The following is a 16,127-nucleotide window of genomic DNA, read 5'->3' as shown; positions in this document are numbered from 1 at the left end:
ACAAACAAACTGCAATTGTATCCAGTAACCTTTCCCACACTTTTGTTTATCTTAATTGTCTCAAAAAAAGTCTAGAGTCCATCATTTTACAATCAGTTGTGACTGCAGCTCATGAGACCAGCAACATGAGCAGAACCTCTGTGCTGTTAACTGCATCCCTACTTGTCCAGCCTTTTTGACGTAACTACACTCAGTGCTGCTGAGGCTGCATTCCTGTCAGTTCCAGAGCTACCCAGCTCAAAGCTGGTTTAGTTCAATCTACAAAGTGCTTTGACTTCCTCCCCCCCACACCTTCGCTGCTCCATTTCCGACTTATCCAGAATTACCCCAAGAGTAGTCTGCCAGCAGTAATGTCCTTTGCCTCCAGCTTATCCCATCCTAACCACAGTATTGGCTAATACAGCAGCCTGCCTCCTCAGCATATTTCCAACCTGCTTTTCCTGTTCAAAACAGGTCAGAAAATGATACCACCTTCTAAATCCTTAGAAGAGCAATGTTAATCTCTATGCCACTAGTCAAAACAGACTAGTCATTTTAAACCCTCTGAAAGCCACAATATCTAAAATTGAACTTGACCTGTAGTTGGAAGGTCATCAGGCCCACTTCAGTTGTGAGGTACTACACTACAACAACACCCCCGTGCTATTTCCTCAGAGTGTCTATATTTAAAAAAGAACAATTGGATGATGTCCTGGTGCCATTGAACAAACTAGGAAAAAACAAACCAACCAACCCAAAACACAGAACCCTCAATATTGCTTTCACTGCATTCACAATTTCCCCCGTTGTTGGCACACTGACTCTCTGCAATGCCATCATCAGTGTCTAGGCCCATGGCATTATAATTTACTTTCCTTTCCAAACCAGCACCAAAACTGTCCCCACAACCTGAAAATCCAGGACCCTTTATTTTCTGGGGGCTTACTTCTTACAAAGTAAGGTCGGGTTACTCTAATAAAACCACTGACATGGTGTTATCTCTCAGTCACCAGTATCTTACAGCTGAGCAAAAAGATTTAAACTTAGAGACAAGCAGAAGTCACATTTCATTGAAAACATGGAAGCTGCCATCCTTATAAGTCTTTTCCTCCTCACAAGCAAAAGAAATGGTCTATTATTCACACGAGCACTAACAGGTGTAATTCCAACTTTTTACTGCTTGTTTAGGATATATCTACTTATGGTCTGCATATCATCATCTAATCTGCACCCCAGATCCCATAAGGAATACAATGTACTTGACTTCTGATAAGTAATTTTAGAAGGATTTAAGAGGTAAATACCATACACAAAACATATAGCACTGTAAGCAAACTTACAGTTTATATTCATCAGGCATGGATTACTTCAGTGCTGGTAAAAATTAAGCAAAATTGATTGCATTTTTAAATTTCTGCATTGCTTTTCAAAAAAGGTAGTCCTGACTTTTTCAAGGACATTTTAAATTAATTACTACAATTAATATTCAACTGAGTTTGCGTGGAGTTTCACAGTAAAAATCAGGATTGCACAAGGACTGCATTGCATCAAACAAGATGGACACACCTAATCCAATGGGAACAAGACCCATATTTTCAGAGCATGTTTAAATAAGAATTCATTGGATTAAGTTGTAGCAACAAATGTTACAGTCGAGATGAGACTCAAACTGTCCTTTCCTCACTTAACCCCTCATGCCCTGACTAGAGAAGAAGCAGCACCTATCCCTTGCCTGCCTTTCTGCTGTTCAGTTACACCACACCTTTACTTTTCTCCCACAGCAGGTCTCTGTATCTGCCATCCATAATGAAGGCAGTCCACACCTGGACCTAGGAAGACAGATCCCTAACAGCAAAATAGTACAGAAAACATCAAGAAAAGCTCTTACTTCCTGGCAAGTCCACAAGGGCTAGCTTTCAGTGCAGCAAAGCAAGCTAAATTCTACTGCTACTCCATTGCACACACATCAGAGAGATTTTTCCAACAAACCAATCAACAGTTTTTCAGAGCTTCTGGAAGAAAATTCCTGTAAGTTTCCCCCTCCCCAAAATATCATCATACATTTCACTCCTCCTCTCCTCAGTTAATTCTGATGTTGTTTCCTTCCACCTCTAGTCCTGTTCTTGTGGATGGTGGTAAGAAATATAACAATGTTTCCTTAATTTTGCTCTTGCATACTTTTTAGTATTATTCTTTTAAAAGTACCCAGAGTAAAGATTTTGAAGCTTTTTGCACAAAGAGTATTTTAAAAGCTAATTTGAATGAATTTCAAGCACACTAAGTTATTTTAAAAGGGAATACACACATAAAAGTGACCCATGGCAGTAACACATTAGCTTTTCCCCCATCCCCAGCAAGCAGAAAATTAAGTGCGACGATTAAAAACAAACAGCAAGAACAAAAAAAAAAAAACTTTCAAAAGTTACAAGGCTGTAACAGTCTAGCCAGAAGGTAGGGATCAGTACAAGAGATTGATATAAACCAGAACAATTGCACATTTATCAGGTCTATTGTAAAAGCTGCTCTCCCAAAATAAAAGCAACCGACATGTTGTTGTTCACATTTTTACTCATTGCTCAACAAAGGAAGAATGTCCTTGAAGGTCTACAAGCGGGTGAAAGGCCCTCTTGAATGTTCCCAGGCTTTTGACACAAGGTGGGTTGCATTCTTATAGGGCTACATTTTTTATTCTATTAGTACTGGCTCAACCTTGCTAACTTTTCTTTAAACTCTCCCTTGTTTCTAACCATTCCTTTGTACTTTCTGCTACCTCAACATTCTTAGTGCAGGGTCAGAAGTCTGAGTAAAATAAATACTCATTACACTCACAGGAAGAAAGAAGAGGGAAAAAAAGGAAAAAAACCCAAGCATTTTAAAACTAGAATTCCTAATGTCAAAATGTATGGTTTTATGTGCTTTCACTTCAAAACATACCTTGCAAATGAGCTTACTGTATTTTTTTAATGAAACAAGTTTCTTTTCTAAACTCCTCACTTTGAGAGCTAATGATTTTTTTTCCTTATAGTTCTATTGTTACATTCACATTTTAAATGAGTTAAAAATACCTCACTTATTCTTGAACTGTGTGGGAGACATCACAACACTCAATACAGGGAATGCTTCAAAGCAACAAAACTCTACAAAGACAACTCACGTGTTTGAAACTTAAAGTTGTGGGAGAGAGTGTTTGTTTAATTCTTTAAGTCATGGAACTATTGATATACAAGTCCCCCCGCCCAATCATTCCTCATTTCACAGAATTCTCTCTTGAACAAATGAGGCAGGCCCAAAATGCGGCAAGTGCTAGAGCAACACAAGAAGATCTAATACTAAACATTAAAAACTCCTCCCCACTTTTATGTTACCTCTTTCTATACTATGTACACACTCTAGTCTGAGTGATTAACACACATTGGATCCTCTACAAAGAGAATTTCTGAAGACTGTCAGTTCATGGTGCTCAACACACCAAAGGAAATGACCTGAGAGATGGGGGAAAGCCTGAAAATGAAAACAAGCCGAAGTTGTCAATTTGGCTTTTTCTTTGCAAGGGGAAATTAACACATTCAGCATGATTCAGAACATCAGACATGGGCCTTAGACAGAGGGGCAAAGTAAACGTCAAGTCTGGTTCTCCTCACGCTGAGCTCCAGCTGCCTGTGAGCTATTATGCACAGCCTGCTCTGCAAAGGCAGCATCAGGAGAAGGGTAGGTACCAGCGTCCCTGTACATCTGGCCACAGTGCCAGGATATCCAGCAGCTGTGGATCTGGATTGGGCTGGAAACACGATCCAAAACAACAAGAACAGCAGATTTGCTCTCTGCCGACAGTATTTTACAACCCCCAACAATGAGGAGATGAACAAGCAGCTTAAGAAAGTCACCACCTCTTCGAGAGAAACCCTGCCAATATTGAGGCCATCACACCACAGAAGGAAACCAAGAACCAACCACAAGGCCAAGAGCAAGTAAATCAACCAGCAAGGCACAAGCACCACACTCAGATCTATCAGTTGGAAGCAGAGAGCCATCGCAATCACATGCATGGCCAAGTTAGGCTGCAATCATGGTTTTTGCTACCAAATTTAATCAGTCGTAAACCCTTAGCTTTACGTTACTGGTAGAAATTTTTTTCTTTCTTAAAGCTAGAAGACTAAAGAGTCATTTTGCTTTCATTTCTTGGTCCCATAGTATCTCATGTTCCAAAAGAGTATGTTCATATTTGGGTCACACTTAAAGTACCCCTTTTCCACTGGATTTCTGTTAGATATTTTAATGATTTAGTTGTGTAGGTAAATTTTTAAAAGTTTATTTTTCCAACTAAATAGAGTCAGATGCTACTGTAATTTTCACAATTTGAAATAAGTTCATACATTTCAAAACAACCCTATCAAATATCAATGAATGCCCCACTCTACATGAAAAACATTTAAAACAGAAGAAGAACAAAATTTTTAAGAAAGTAAATAAACTGTTTTATGGGAAACATAATGAACTCCGATTTTAAGACTAACGGGCATCAGATTATTTACTGACATTTGTATGCAGAAGCTGCTACTGCAGTTGCTAACAACGAAACTCACAGGCCCCTAAGCATTTGTATTTCAAGTACAGTACTTCCAAAGCCTGATCGAAAGGGGACATCTACTGGTAGCAAAGATTAGTGTAGGCAGTAAACGCCAAACCAACAGTTAACAAAATTACAATGCCAAACTAAAAATCCACTGATGCTTCTGACAAAAATCTAAACACTACTACTCCTGCCACTAAATAAAGATTATTTTAAAAAGTAAAAAAAAAAAAAAAAAATCACAACAAAACACACAGCAAAGGATATTCTCTCAAAGACACAGCTAACTTGAAATAAACAAAATTGAAACAGTACTTTAGTAATGTTTACAGAAGGGAAGGCATTTTATTTAAACTGTACTTTTTATTACCAGCAAACACACAGAAAGCAACATCAAATAGCTTTTTTTTTAAGTCAAGTATATAAAGCAAAATGAAAAAGGAATATAATAACACAACCATATAAGAAATTGGAATTAACGTGCCATCATCTTTATTTAAATATTTACACTTCCAACTGCATATCCAGCTAAATAACATAGTGGCCCTCAGCTGATTACATAAAAGGAAAACCAAACAACAACAACAAAATCAGGCCTCTGCTTTATTTTGGGTTTACTTTTAAAAAATCTATATAACAAGTTTGCCTAAAAAGGCAAAATTTTAAGTTGACTACAGGCAAACCTTGGCACATATCAGGAGAGTTTTCTGCTTTAGAATATTTCAGATTATCTTTAGATGCAATTAGCTTTTAGAGGATACTGCAAGTGGTAGACTCAAAATGCATTACCATGGACTTTGTCAAATACAGTTCTATACAAAACAGGATGCAACTGCTTAAAGAGCAAGCCTTATGATTCATTTTAACTGACTGAAATGAAACAAACAGTATTTAAAAAATGAAAGTGTTGAAAGTCTTTTTTTTCTTGAAAAAAAAAACCAGGAGTAGAGTTCTACTAACAAAAGTTTGCTGAAAACATCTTGGTTCACATAAGCTAGAAAAACTTGTAAGCCTGTCTAGTGTGAGTCTGCTCTGCACATGAAGAAATTCCAACACAAAACACCTGATCTGAAGCACAGCTGCAACCATTAAAACAGAGAATGGCCATTTCAAACTCCTCACTCTCACCTTATCTCAAACAAAAGTATTAAGAATAAGCTATCTTCCCCCTAAACTGGGGAGAAACACCCTGTGGGACAGGCAAACATATAAATAATTTCTAGGTAAAACTATCGGTATCAAGAGAATGGGAACAGAAATACATGACTAAATGTATCATCTCCAAACTAGCGCTATCAGGAACATGAAACTAAGAGACAAAATATAAACAATGCTAATTCTGTTCTTCAGTTATATAATATGGCAACACAAGTGCAGGTAAGCCATTTTGCTGATTGCGAACACAGAATAAGCTTCTTTTTGAGAAACAAGTTTTGTGGCTGATGAGAGAGTGTGACGACCCTTTAACAACGGTAACAGTCAAATCACAGTTCTTTCCCAAACCTCACTTCTTCTTTGGTGAAACAGTTAAAGCTTATCACTTTATGTATTTATTTTTCTTATTCCATTAAACCGCATGCAAGTAAAGACAGCAATCCCTTTGATAAGGCTTCTGCAACACAACACGGTCTACAAATTCAATCACGAGGAATAAGCGCATACATCAAAGAGAAGAAAAAAAATATTTAGGCCTTACCCCAACTTCCCAGCCTTCTCCGGTGACGTAAGCCATCATTCAAAGATGTGTGCTGCCAAGCGTTTATGTTCCATTTGTAAAGGAGAACTCTTGGATTTGAAAGCCAGCTCATCATCTTAGAAAGCCTCTACTGCCAAACTGCAAGGTAAGCAGCTCCAAACTGACGTTACTTCTGGTGCGTGCTGCTTCCAGAAGCCGTCCAGCTAAGGCATAAACGTAAGCACACCTTAACCTCCAGAAGTTACCTGCCATACCAGAGTCTCCAACACTCAAAACCCGTCCGCCCCAACGCAACCCCTCCACCTGGCCTCAGAGCAGACTTCCCCCCCCCCCCCCCCCCCAGCTGAGCCACGTAAACCCTGCGGGGCAGCCCGCCTGCTGGGTCACATCCACCAGGCCAGGCAGGGGATTTGGTCCTTAGCCCGTTGCGAGAGAACTTCGAACTTCCAACGCCAACTGCGAGCGCAGTCTGGTCGTGCAAACGGGTGGGGAAAAAGCTGTTTGCAACCAGACGTCAGGTCTGGGGACGCGGTGGAGGGGGGCGGACGTGCCCTCTGACACGGCGGGGACGCGGCCCTCCGGGGCCACGGCCGCCTCGGGCTCCTCTGCGCCCCCCCCAGCCCCGGAGCCGACCCCCCCCTAGGGAAACCGCTCTGGCAGGCCCCCGTCTCACTTAAGGGCAAAACCCCAGGCGGCAGGTGCAGGCCTCCCTCCCTCGCGTTTTCACCCCGCGCCGCCGTTGGGCGCCTGGGCAGGCGGCGGCGGCCGGGAGGGGCCGGCGCGGCTGAGGGGAGCAACGGCCGCGGGGGCGGGTCCGGGCAGCGCGAGCCGCCGGCCCGACCCCGCCAGGAGGGGGCGGGAGGGGCCCCGCGGCCCCGCAGGCCAGGAGGGCCCGGCGGGGGCAGGCAGGGCCCGGACTGCCTTTCCCGCTCACCGCCCCCCCCCCCCCCCTCCGCCCCCAAACACGGCCAGCAGGCACGCCCCCCCCCCCCTTTGTTTTTTACTACTACTACTTTATTTATTTAATACTGAAGCAAGCGGGCTATGCTACTGTTTCTTCTCTTACGATTACTTCCCTTCACACTTCCTTCAGGCAGGACCGCAGCGTTTTCAGTACAAGAAAGCAGCGCCGAGTGAGACTATCTTCAGGTCGGGCCTGGCGTCAGACGCCGAGCTGGGGGGCTCCAGGCTAACCAAAATGCTACCCCTGCCCTTGCAGTCGTTTTGCACAGATAACGTCTAGGGAAAAAAACAACAACAACAACAAAAAAAAACCAACAAAAAAAACCCCAAACCAAAACCAAACACCAGTATGCCACACACAGGGCCCGTGTGTGTTACATCTTACAAATGCACAGCCTGCAACATCCAAGTTCAATTTCTAGAACTAGTTTCCGCCACCTCCTGCTGAACTGTGATTAAAACAGCAGTTAGTGATAGCTAAGCCTCCTTTTTAAGAGACGGCTAGATACAGACTATGCACGTGGCAGGCTGTTTGTAATTTCAGGTCCTGTTCGCATGGGACTGCACTTAAAAGTTACACTGCAATCATTGATGACTAAGCCATAAAGGTGTTAAAAGAGTAAGGGGAATGTGTACGTCTAAAACACGGCTGGTGTCTTATGGAAGGAGCAGAGCACATACAAACAAGCTGTAAAAAGACTAGGTGCTTTTAGTAGATTAAGCACCATTTTAGCTAACAGAAAACTACAACTTCCATACAGGTTACTAAGAGAAAAATAAGATGTTTCAACTGATCGCAAAGCCATAACCAAGAGGTGACCAGATGGACCAGGGCAGAATGTAACAGTGTAATGAATGGACTGGTAGCTCCATGGCATAGGTACTGTATTGCTCAGGATAGAGAATCCCCAAATTTTTAAAAGGGAGACAAGCATTCTCCTCAAAGGCACAATGAGAATGTTAATTATAATGGTGCAGCCCTCTCTACTATTCAAATCACTTTAAAAGTAAGATTTCTGTAGACTTCACCAAAACAAATCTTGGAAACAGATTCATGCAAACAGTCCCACTTCACAACAATGAAAAAACTTTTCCTCCAGTCCCACTTGACTGTGATAAAACTTCAGCTGGGAGGTTTTAATGATGAAACAGCATCTGGCATGGAATGCTTCTGACCAGAGAGAAACAAACCTTATCTTCTTAATATGATTTCCATGCCTCCCCCCCCATTTTTACTACAGAAAGGTTGTCTGGCTCCATCGTGACATAAACGTAGCATTTTGCATTGCACAGAAAGGCAAGTCAGCCATTAGGTCAATTAAATCCAAACACAAACAACATTTCAAGTTCAGTACTTTGTTTCCTCTGGCACCAGAACGAGAGCACTAAGCATGTAAACAGTTACATCACATTGCCTAAAAAGTGTTCCACTACAAGAGAAATATCTATCATGTATATTTCTGGCTTACCAGCATATGCAAAAAGAAAAAAAAAACCAAACCAACCAACCAACCAACAAAAAAACTCTTGCAAGATATATATACTTACCTAAATCTAGGAGAAAGAGAAAAATGAGTAAAAGGTTATTTATCAGAGAATGATGCCCCATGAAAATACACTGAAAGAAAGCATAAGTTACTTTCATAAACCAATACACATCGTAAGCATCTCTTTTATTTGTTGTAATATAAAGAAGCATACATCATTCAGCTCTTTTAAGTACAACTCAAATTGTACACTAACAAAAAAAAAGATCAACTCAGACAACCATGAACATGTCACAACAGGTTTCGTTACATTTTGCTCTGCTGGTATTGCACTTGGAATGGTTTAAGTAAGGCACAGTAAAAACAAAGTCATTTAGTGCTTCTACAGCAGATGTCTTTTTTTTTAAACACATGCTACATGACGTAAAAGTACTTCTTCTAGCTTATGTATATACACACACAGGGAAAAAGAAAAAGCATGCACTAGAGGATTTAGATTTCAACATATCTTGTTTCATAATATACAAATAAAGTAGTTTAAAGATGTAAACAAATTGCATGCACATAAACTAGAGCAAAATCTTTAATACAGTATCTGAAAGCTATTATGCTTAAATAAAAAAATATAACTTATTAGTACTCAGGTTTATGTGCCATTTTTGTCCTGCAGAGATTAAAAGTTTGGGGCTGGGAGCAGGGAGTTATGGGTGGGCAGGGAGGATTTTTCTGGGTTTGCAGTTGTTTTTATTTTTTTGCTTTACATGTTGGCAGCAGTACATTGGTAAGAAAGACACATATGGCTTTTGCAAAACAATGTATAATGAAAACATGAGGAAAAAGCACAATTGCATTTGGGGTCCAGCATCCTGGTATTTTCCAGTCAAGAACAAAAAAAACCCAAAACAAATATCAACGTGATCTACACTTTGAACTGGGAAAGCTATGCATTCCAAAAAGACCTTTCTAAAGACATTTAAACTCTGCAAAACTCAGACACTTGTCAAGTGTAAACTCTTAAGAACTAAACACAGAAGAATCTGAATGCCTCAAGCTTCGCTTTCCACTTCAAATGCTACTGAACAGGTTTCTCCCATGGCTGTGATAGCTGAAGTGCTATTAGATTGTCTTCAGAATTAACTAGATGCCAGGAGTGGGTTTGCTTATTTTTAAACAAGTACATTAGAAATTAAGTAAATAAACTGCATAATTTTTGGTTTCACTTTATCTTTGGCATAGGATATGCCATTTTTCAAATTAAATACAGGACATGTACCACTCTGCATTCCAACATATTATGCTGAAAAGGCACATTTGCTGCTGCCTGGGTGGCAAGGGAAGACTTCTTATTTTGCAAAAGGCACGGTGTTGAGTGCAACATTCTTTCCCCATCCCCCAAAGAGTGTTTAGTTAGACCAGGTACAGTTCTACATAGCGGCTTCCCAGGAGCTGTCCGTTTTTCTCAGCCACTGCTTTCTTAGCTAGATCCAGGCTTGGAAAAGTCACCAATGCCTCTCCACTGGGCTGGCCACTAAAGTTGTAAAGCACGAGGATGGAATCTGCATGGAGCTGCAATGGTATGAGAAAACAAAAGAGAAAAAACTATTAAAGACCAGAGACCACACCTGGAAATGCAGTTTTTAATGCTGTGCATCAGGTTCACTCCACTCCTGTGTCTGTGGCAAAAGGTTCTTTCTGGATGTGAGAATGGGAAGGAGCAGAAGAGACTGAAGATTAAAAGAATTCAGTCTTAGCTTGGCGAACAGTAGCAGCTCTTATTCTGCTGGTGAGCTGAACAGAATGATGTAGGCATAATTCCATGCAAAGATTTTGCTTGAGAAGTAATTCAGATTAAAGGCTAATAAGAAAAGACTTGGATGTTAATAAAGGGTAAATGGAGCAAGAAAATCCAGGCATTCAGTGAATAATTCTTGTGTTATGTGGACTACTGGCTAAGTGACAAAGGCTATAGGGTATATGAATACTCACACACAAAGTTTGACACACAAAAAATGTTATAGAGCTGTATGAGAGTTCAGTGTTGGGAGGATGAGCTGAACTTCACACAGGTATACAGTGCAAGAAAGGTTGTTCAGTGAAACAAAGTAAAATTTGGTGCAGTCCAACTGAATTAAAGAGATATTTATTGTAATTTTAACAAGGCTAAGAAAAAAAGCAGGATAGCAAATGAGATTTAGACATTGGAGCTGATTTACTTTGGAGTGCATTTGCCCTCATGAATTCTTAAAAGGCAGTTCCAAAATGCTGCATTTAAAGCAGATGTCTCTGCCCTATGGTACCCCAGCCATTTCTGATAACATGCTAGAAGCCCTTCCAAGCTAAGTTTGGGAGCCCTATTTGTTGGGTAGAAATGGATCTCAGTGAAGTTTCAAAAGCAAAGGCTGAAGGATCAAAAAGCTCAGCATACAAGGTTAATTTGTTGGAGAAATCGGTGCCAGACAAAACATACGGTCTATGCTGGAAAATCAGTTTTATGAGTATTAACACAATTCAAGTTAAGTTCATGTGACGTATGCCCTCATGAGTTTAGAAAAGGTTAAAATATTTAAGGGTTTCATTTTTTGTAGAATTTATGTGTGTCTGGTATACTGCAAGAAATAGACCTCTCAGTTATTACCAGTAGCAGTTTCTGATCAGCTTTACATTCAAACCTCTGAAAATAAAGCAAGTACATGCCAGAGTTTCACTCACCCAAACACTTAGCAGGCAGTAAAAGATATAAGCAACAGTACACTTTAGAAATTAAAAGCATGTACAAGACAGTACAGACTCATACGATTTCTTCTCACAGAACTAAAGTTAGTCAAGAAATGTCATGCAGAAAGAAATTCAAAGACAAAGAAAAAACATCACATCCAAAGCCCAGTTCAGGTTTGGTTTATTTCAGAATAACACTGTGCTCAAAGAGAAAGTTGTACACAGTTTGGGTTGCACTGCAAATCTGAGCTAAAAATGGTCTGCTTTAAACCAGCTCTTTGCTGTTAATCCATATGGGATCAAGTAATTTACCATCAGTCCTGAATGTAAGTTTAATATTGCAGAGTCAGCTGAAAACACACATGGAGCACAGTTAGACCTCTGAGCACAGAGGAGAGCTTTAAAAAGTAGTATAAATAGCAACACTGGTGTAATACCAATGTTAGGATCTGCATAGAAAGTTAGCAGAGAAGTCTACACATTCTGCAAGCAACATAATTAAGAGTTAAATAAACTCCTTCAGTTTCTTTTTAAGACACACTAGTTTTAGTTTCTTATTTATAGATAGAAATAGATTTTCTTTATGTTCATATATTTTAAAAAACATAGATTCAAATCCATACAAATCTTTTTTCTGGATGTTTTGTTCTAAAAAGAGTGGTATCTGTATGATACTACTTTGGACTGCTTAGAATTCAGGATGGGCTACTCCATGAATTATTTTCTAGTCAAAGACTGTTTCCGTCTCATACACAGTAGAACCCTATTGCTGATTTGGTTTAGAGAGACCCAAACACATTGTCCAAGGTCACGTAAATATGGAAGTGCTCAGATTAATAATGGGTGTTCTTCTGTACACCACCAGACCATGCAGCCTCTAGTGTACCTTCCCCCCAGCAGATCTAAAAGTATCATGAGAAACCGACCAAGTTGACGGTGATTATGCAAAGGTAACTTTACCTGCAAAGACAATTCTATCAAAGCACAGTATTTGATCGTCATTTTTTGTACTGAATGTTTTGGGGGGGGGGGTTTTTGGTTTGGGTTGGGTTTTGGATTTTTTTTGTTTCTTTGTTTTAAAAGAGAAAAATACATAGTAACTCATCAGTAGCATTTTGAATGGAAAACAATGGTATTGGGATATCACAAACTCCATGTAGGTCACAACAAAATTTCTTTACGAATTATGTGTTAGTGCCAAAAATGCAGGGAAGTTTACCATTGGCACATTTAGTTGCATTAGAAAGTCACTACACCAAAGAAACCTCTCCTAAAAAAAAAAAAAAAAAAAAAGAACGGAATAGTTCACATTGCATTAGGGAGACCAAGAAACAGAGAAATTAATTTCTAGACAGATATTTGATACAGGAAAGAGAAAGCCAGAGGTTTGGGGTTTTTTGCACACACATTTGTGTGAACTTTATAGTCATATCAAGAAAAAAAAATTCCATCTTCTATGACTATGCTAAAAATAAAATATTGGACTGAAAGTTTCACATGAGAAACAAGCACTAATAAACCCTTCTCGAAGTTCAACACACCATCTGAGCAGAACCAGGCAATCACACTACCTCCACCATGGCTATTCCATCAACTACAGATCACAATTGGCCTATTTCCTTAGGTTAGTTGATTTTTTAATAGGACAAAAGCAGAAAGATTAAAGCAAGGATACCAACACAAGCTACAAAGGGGAAAAAGCCATAAGCAAAAACCTCTGTATCACCAAGCCCTTCTTGCCCTTCCCATTCACCACTGGAGACCCAGTTTCTGCCAGTCGCATCTTACCTTCTTCAGAAGTTACAAAGAGTTACAAACAGACCCACTCTTTCGGTGCTTGTAACATACTCCTGGCTTGATCGCTCAGCTGAATAAGGCCATTGTAGTCATCAGGTGCATACTACAGTACAAGTGTGATATATGATAATCAGCAAGAGAAGGAACAGTTCTGGTACAGCAAGCCACACAGATGATCATTTGCAACCATAATTAAGAGCATGAGCTATAACAACTGGCAGGAGACAGTGAATTTGACAGATACTATTTTTATGCAAAATAAAAAAAAAATACATCAACTGAATTACTGGTTGTAGAAATAGATTTAAAGTAAATGCATGTGGGTAATATTCTAAACTGTGTATTTCAACTGTTCCTTATCAAGGAAGGGAAATAGTTCAGACCACGAAGTGTCCCTTTTTTCATTCTACTTATGAGACAGCAGCATCAGGTAACAAAACTCTTCAGTTTGCATAATCATGCTTCCAGTAATGACTCTCACTGGGACAGATGAGCATCCTTCAGTGTGCATACTGAAGTGGGGGATTAGAAGAAGTGTACGGATCTCATTCAGACTTTTATGCAGTCATGGAAACAAACAGCAGCTTCTCTAGGGTGGAGTAATAAACACTTCAGCTGCATATAACACTTGCATTACATAGACTACACCAGTGTAAAGAAAATTAATGTCCCAGCATGAATGCACTTAAAAGCTAAAACAGCATTTACACTAGTATGGTATATTTCCATATAGGAAAAAGAAATAAACTATACAGTGTAACTGCATCATGATAGATTTGTAGTAGAAGAATATTAAAATAAAAATGACTGTACAGCACAGTCACACCAATAAATTAAAACAAAAAACCCCACATGTGGATCAGATCTAAAAAAATATTTGAGATCCTGAATCCAAATAGTAATCATGCATACTATTGGAGGCCCTGATACAAATATGAAATCTATAGTCAGAAAATAGATCTTGGGGAATATGAAACATTGTTTTGTATCTATCTCATAATCTTTCCAAACTATATATCCTGGAAAGGGACTAAGCGTTCTTGCACATGCTATAAAGACTACTGGAATGCCTCCTGTAATCCAGACAACAAAATGTTAGCATAACCCAGGTTACAGAGTATCCTTTCAGTGGCAAGAAGAGTTTCCAGTCTCCCCCAAAATGTCCCTTTGGCACTAAGGTTTTAGAGGATTGCCAAATGCACACAATGTAGACGTACTATGCTGCCTTCCTTCAGTATTTCTATAAAACAAAAAGTCTCCTGCCAGCTTAGGGAGAAAAAGGTATTATATTTGGGCATACAGGACACATGTATCCATCCAAAGTGAAGTTGAAGAGAAAAAAACCAACCATCAGAGTATACACCTTCCACAGAGAATAATAACCGAGAGCCCAGAGAACGTAAAAGAAAAGAAGAACCTCCCAGAATTTTTACTACTGAATTCTAGCCACCTTCACATCTAGACCCATGCCATTAAGTAAAAGACAAATACAAGAAGTATTTTCTAGATAGTCTCTGCCAGGGCAACCAGACCGTGCAAATATTAGATTTATCAGTTCCCAGACCTGCCCTTGAAACAAATCTACAAAATGTAAGTTTACTCTTTGGAAGGAATGTCTCAAGATAGTACATACTTTAGATTATCAGTAGATGTACAGTAGGTAAAGATCTATAGTCTTGTAAGGGACGGTGTTTAAAACATTACACTTGAAATGCATAAACAATGTGGAAAACATGAAAGTGGGAAAACTACCCTGCACAGAAATGACAAAGTTGTCAGAGCTTAGGCCTAGGCTGAGAGAGAGATCAAAATACCTAGCAATAGAAGCAACTTTTAATCACAAAAAGATAGGTAAGAGACTGTAGTTAAAATTAAAACAGAAGCTGTGGAACAGTAAATTCTTCAAACTTACAGATTTCAAAAAGTAGTACTGCAAACCAAGCTAGGAAATAAAGTGAGGGAATTCTTATTCCCTGTAAATGAAATGGAAACTACCCTAACTTGCCTGAGGAAGTACATGATCATGAATGCTTCTGATTCTGTCTGCATTTCAGAAACCCATAAGAACAAAACAAAAACATCCAACCATGCAGGACAAACAGTGTAAAGCCAAGGGTAAACCTATAAACTCAAAATGGAAATACAGTTTTGCTAGCTTCCCCTACAGTGCAGTAGGACAAATTCTGCTTCCATTTAGAGTTGAAAAATACCACACCTAGTGGTTTAACCCCCCAGTATAACCAGTTGCAAGTTCACCGAGCTAGATTCTAGCAGTTTCCTGTATACACATTATTGAGACCTGAGACAGGATGACAATACTGAGATAATATGAAACTTCACATTGTATTTTCAAATACCTACCCTTAACACACAAATAACAGGTTATTAATTACTAAATACTGTAATAGTTCCCCTCAAATTTAAGGGAAATAAAATTAAAAGCAGCCCTCACTGTTAGTCCTTCCACTATCCTCTCCTCTTATCCCACTATCCTCTCATTCCCACCTTCCTTGCTTCTCTGAACTGAAGCACAGCCTCTTTCCTCAGAGTTGCTGCCTTGTTCCCTCCCCTCTTAAATGAAGAGCTCCATTAGAAAAGTCAGCCTCAGATGTCAAGGACATCAAGACATACGGTTCTCAGCATACAACTCTGGTGCTATACTGACTTCTTCCAGTGATCAGAGATGGGAGCTAGGATCAAGAAAGATGGAAACTAAATATGGAAACTAGGTATGGGATAAAGTTTGCATTTAGAACCTAACCTAGGAGAAGGAAGCAAAACAGAACCTTTGCCAAGTGGTTACTAAATAAGGTTCTGGGGTCAACCATCAGCTCTACAGCAGGCTGCAAGATGGCAGGAAGAATATGCATACATAATGGGGAAAAAAACCACAGCTGATTGGAACAGAGATTACATCAAA

The 16,127-nt window shown here is 39.6% G+C and overlaps 1 protein-coding gene across 6 annotated transcripts in view; it reads right to left on the bottom strand.

Annotated features, from left to right (window-relative positions):
• Nucleotides 1–8,862: 8,862 nt before the first annotated feature.
• The window catches only part of ESRP2 (epithelial splicing regulatory protein 2), a 47,920-nt gene continuing 40,655 nt past the window's right edge, over nt 8,863–16,127 (bottom strand). For 3 of the 6 annotated variants that reach the window (XM_049805279.1, XM_049805278.1, XM_049805280.1), the window contains exon 16: nt 8,863–10,261. In XM_049805279.1, the coding sequence (XP_049661236.1) occupies nt 10,103–10,261 (159 nt within the window). In that variant the 3' untranslated portion in view covers nt 8,863–10,102. Of the gene's footprint in view, nt 10,262–13,198; nt 13,311–16,127 lie in introns of those variants that run through there. The other 3 variants (XM_049805282.1, XM_049805283.1, XM_049805281.1) reach the window with 2 other exon arrangements.

This window comes from Accipiter gentilis, chromosome 7 (assembly GCF_929443795.1).
Source record: "Accipiter gentilis chromosome 7, bAccGen1.1, whole genome shotgun sequence".
In the NCBI taxonomy this organism is placed as follows: domain Eukaryota; kingdom Metazoa; phylum Chordata; class Aves; order Accipitriformes; family Accipitridae; genus Astur; species Astur gentilis.
Note: the sequence above shows the minus strand (reverse complement) of the source record. Positions and strands in the feature narration are given on the sequence as shown.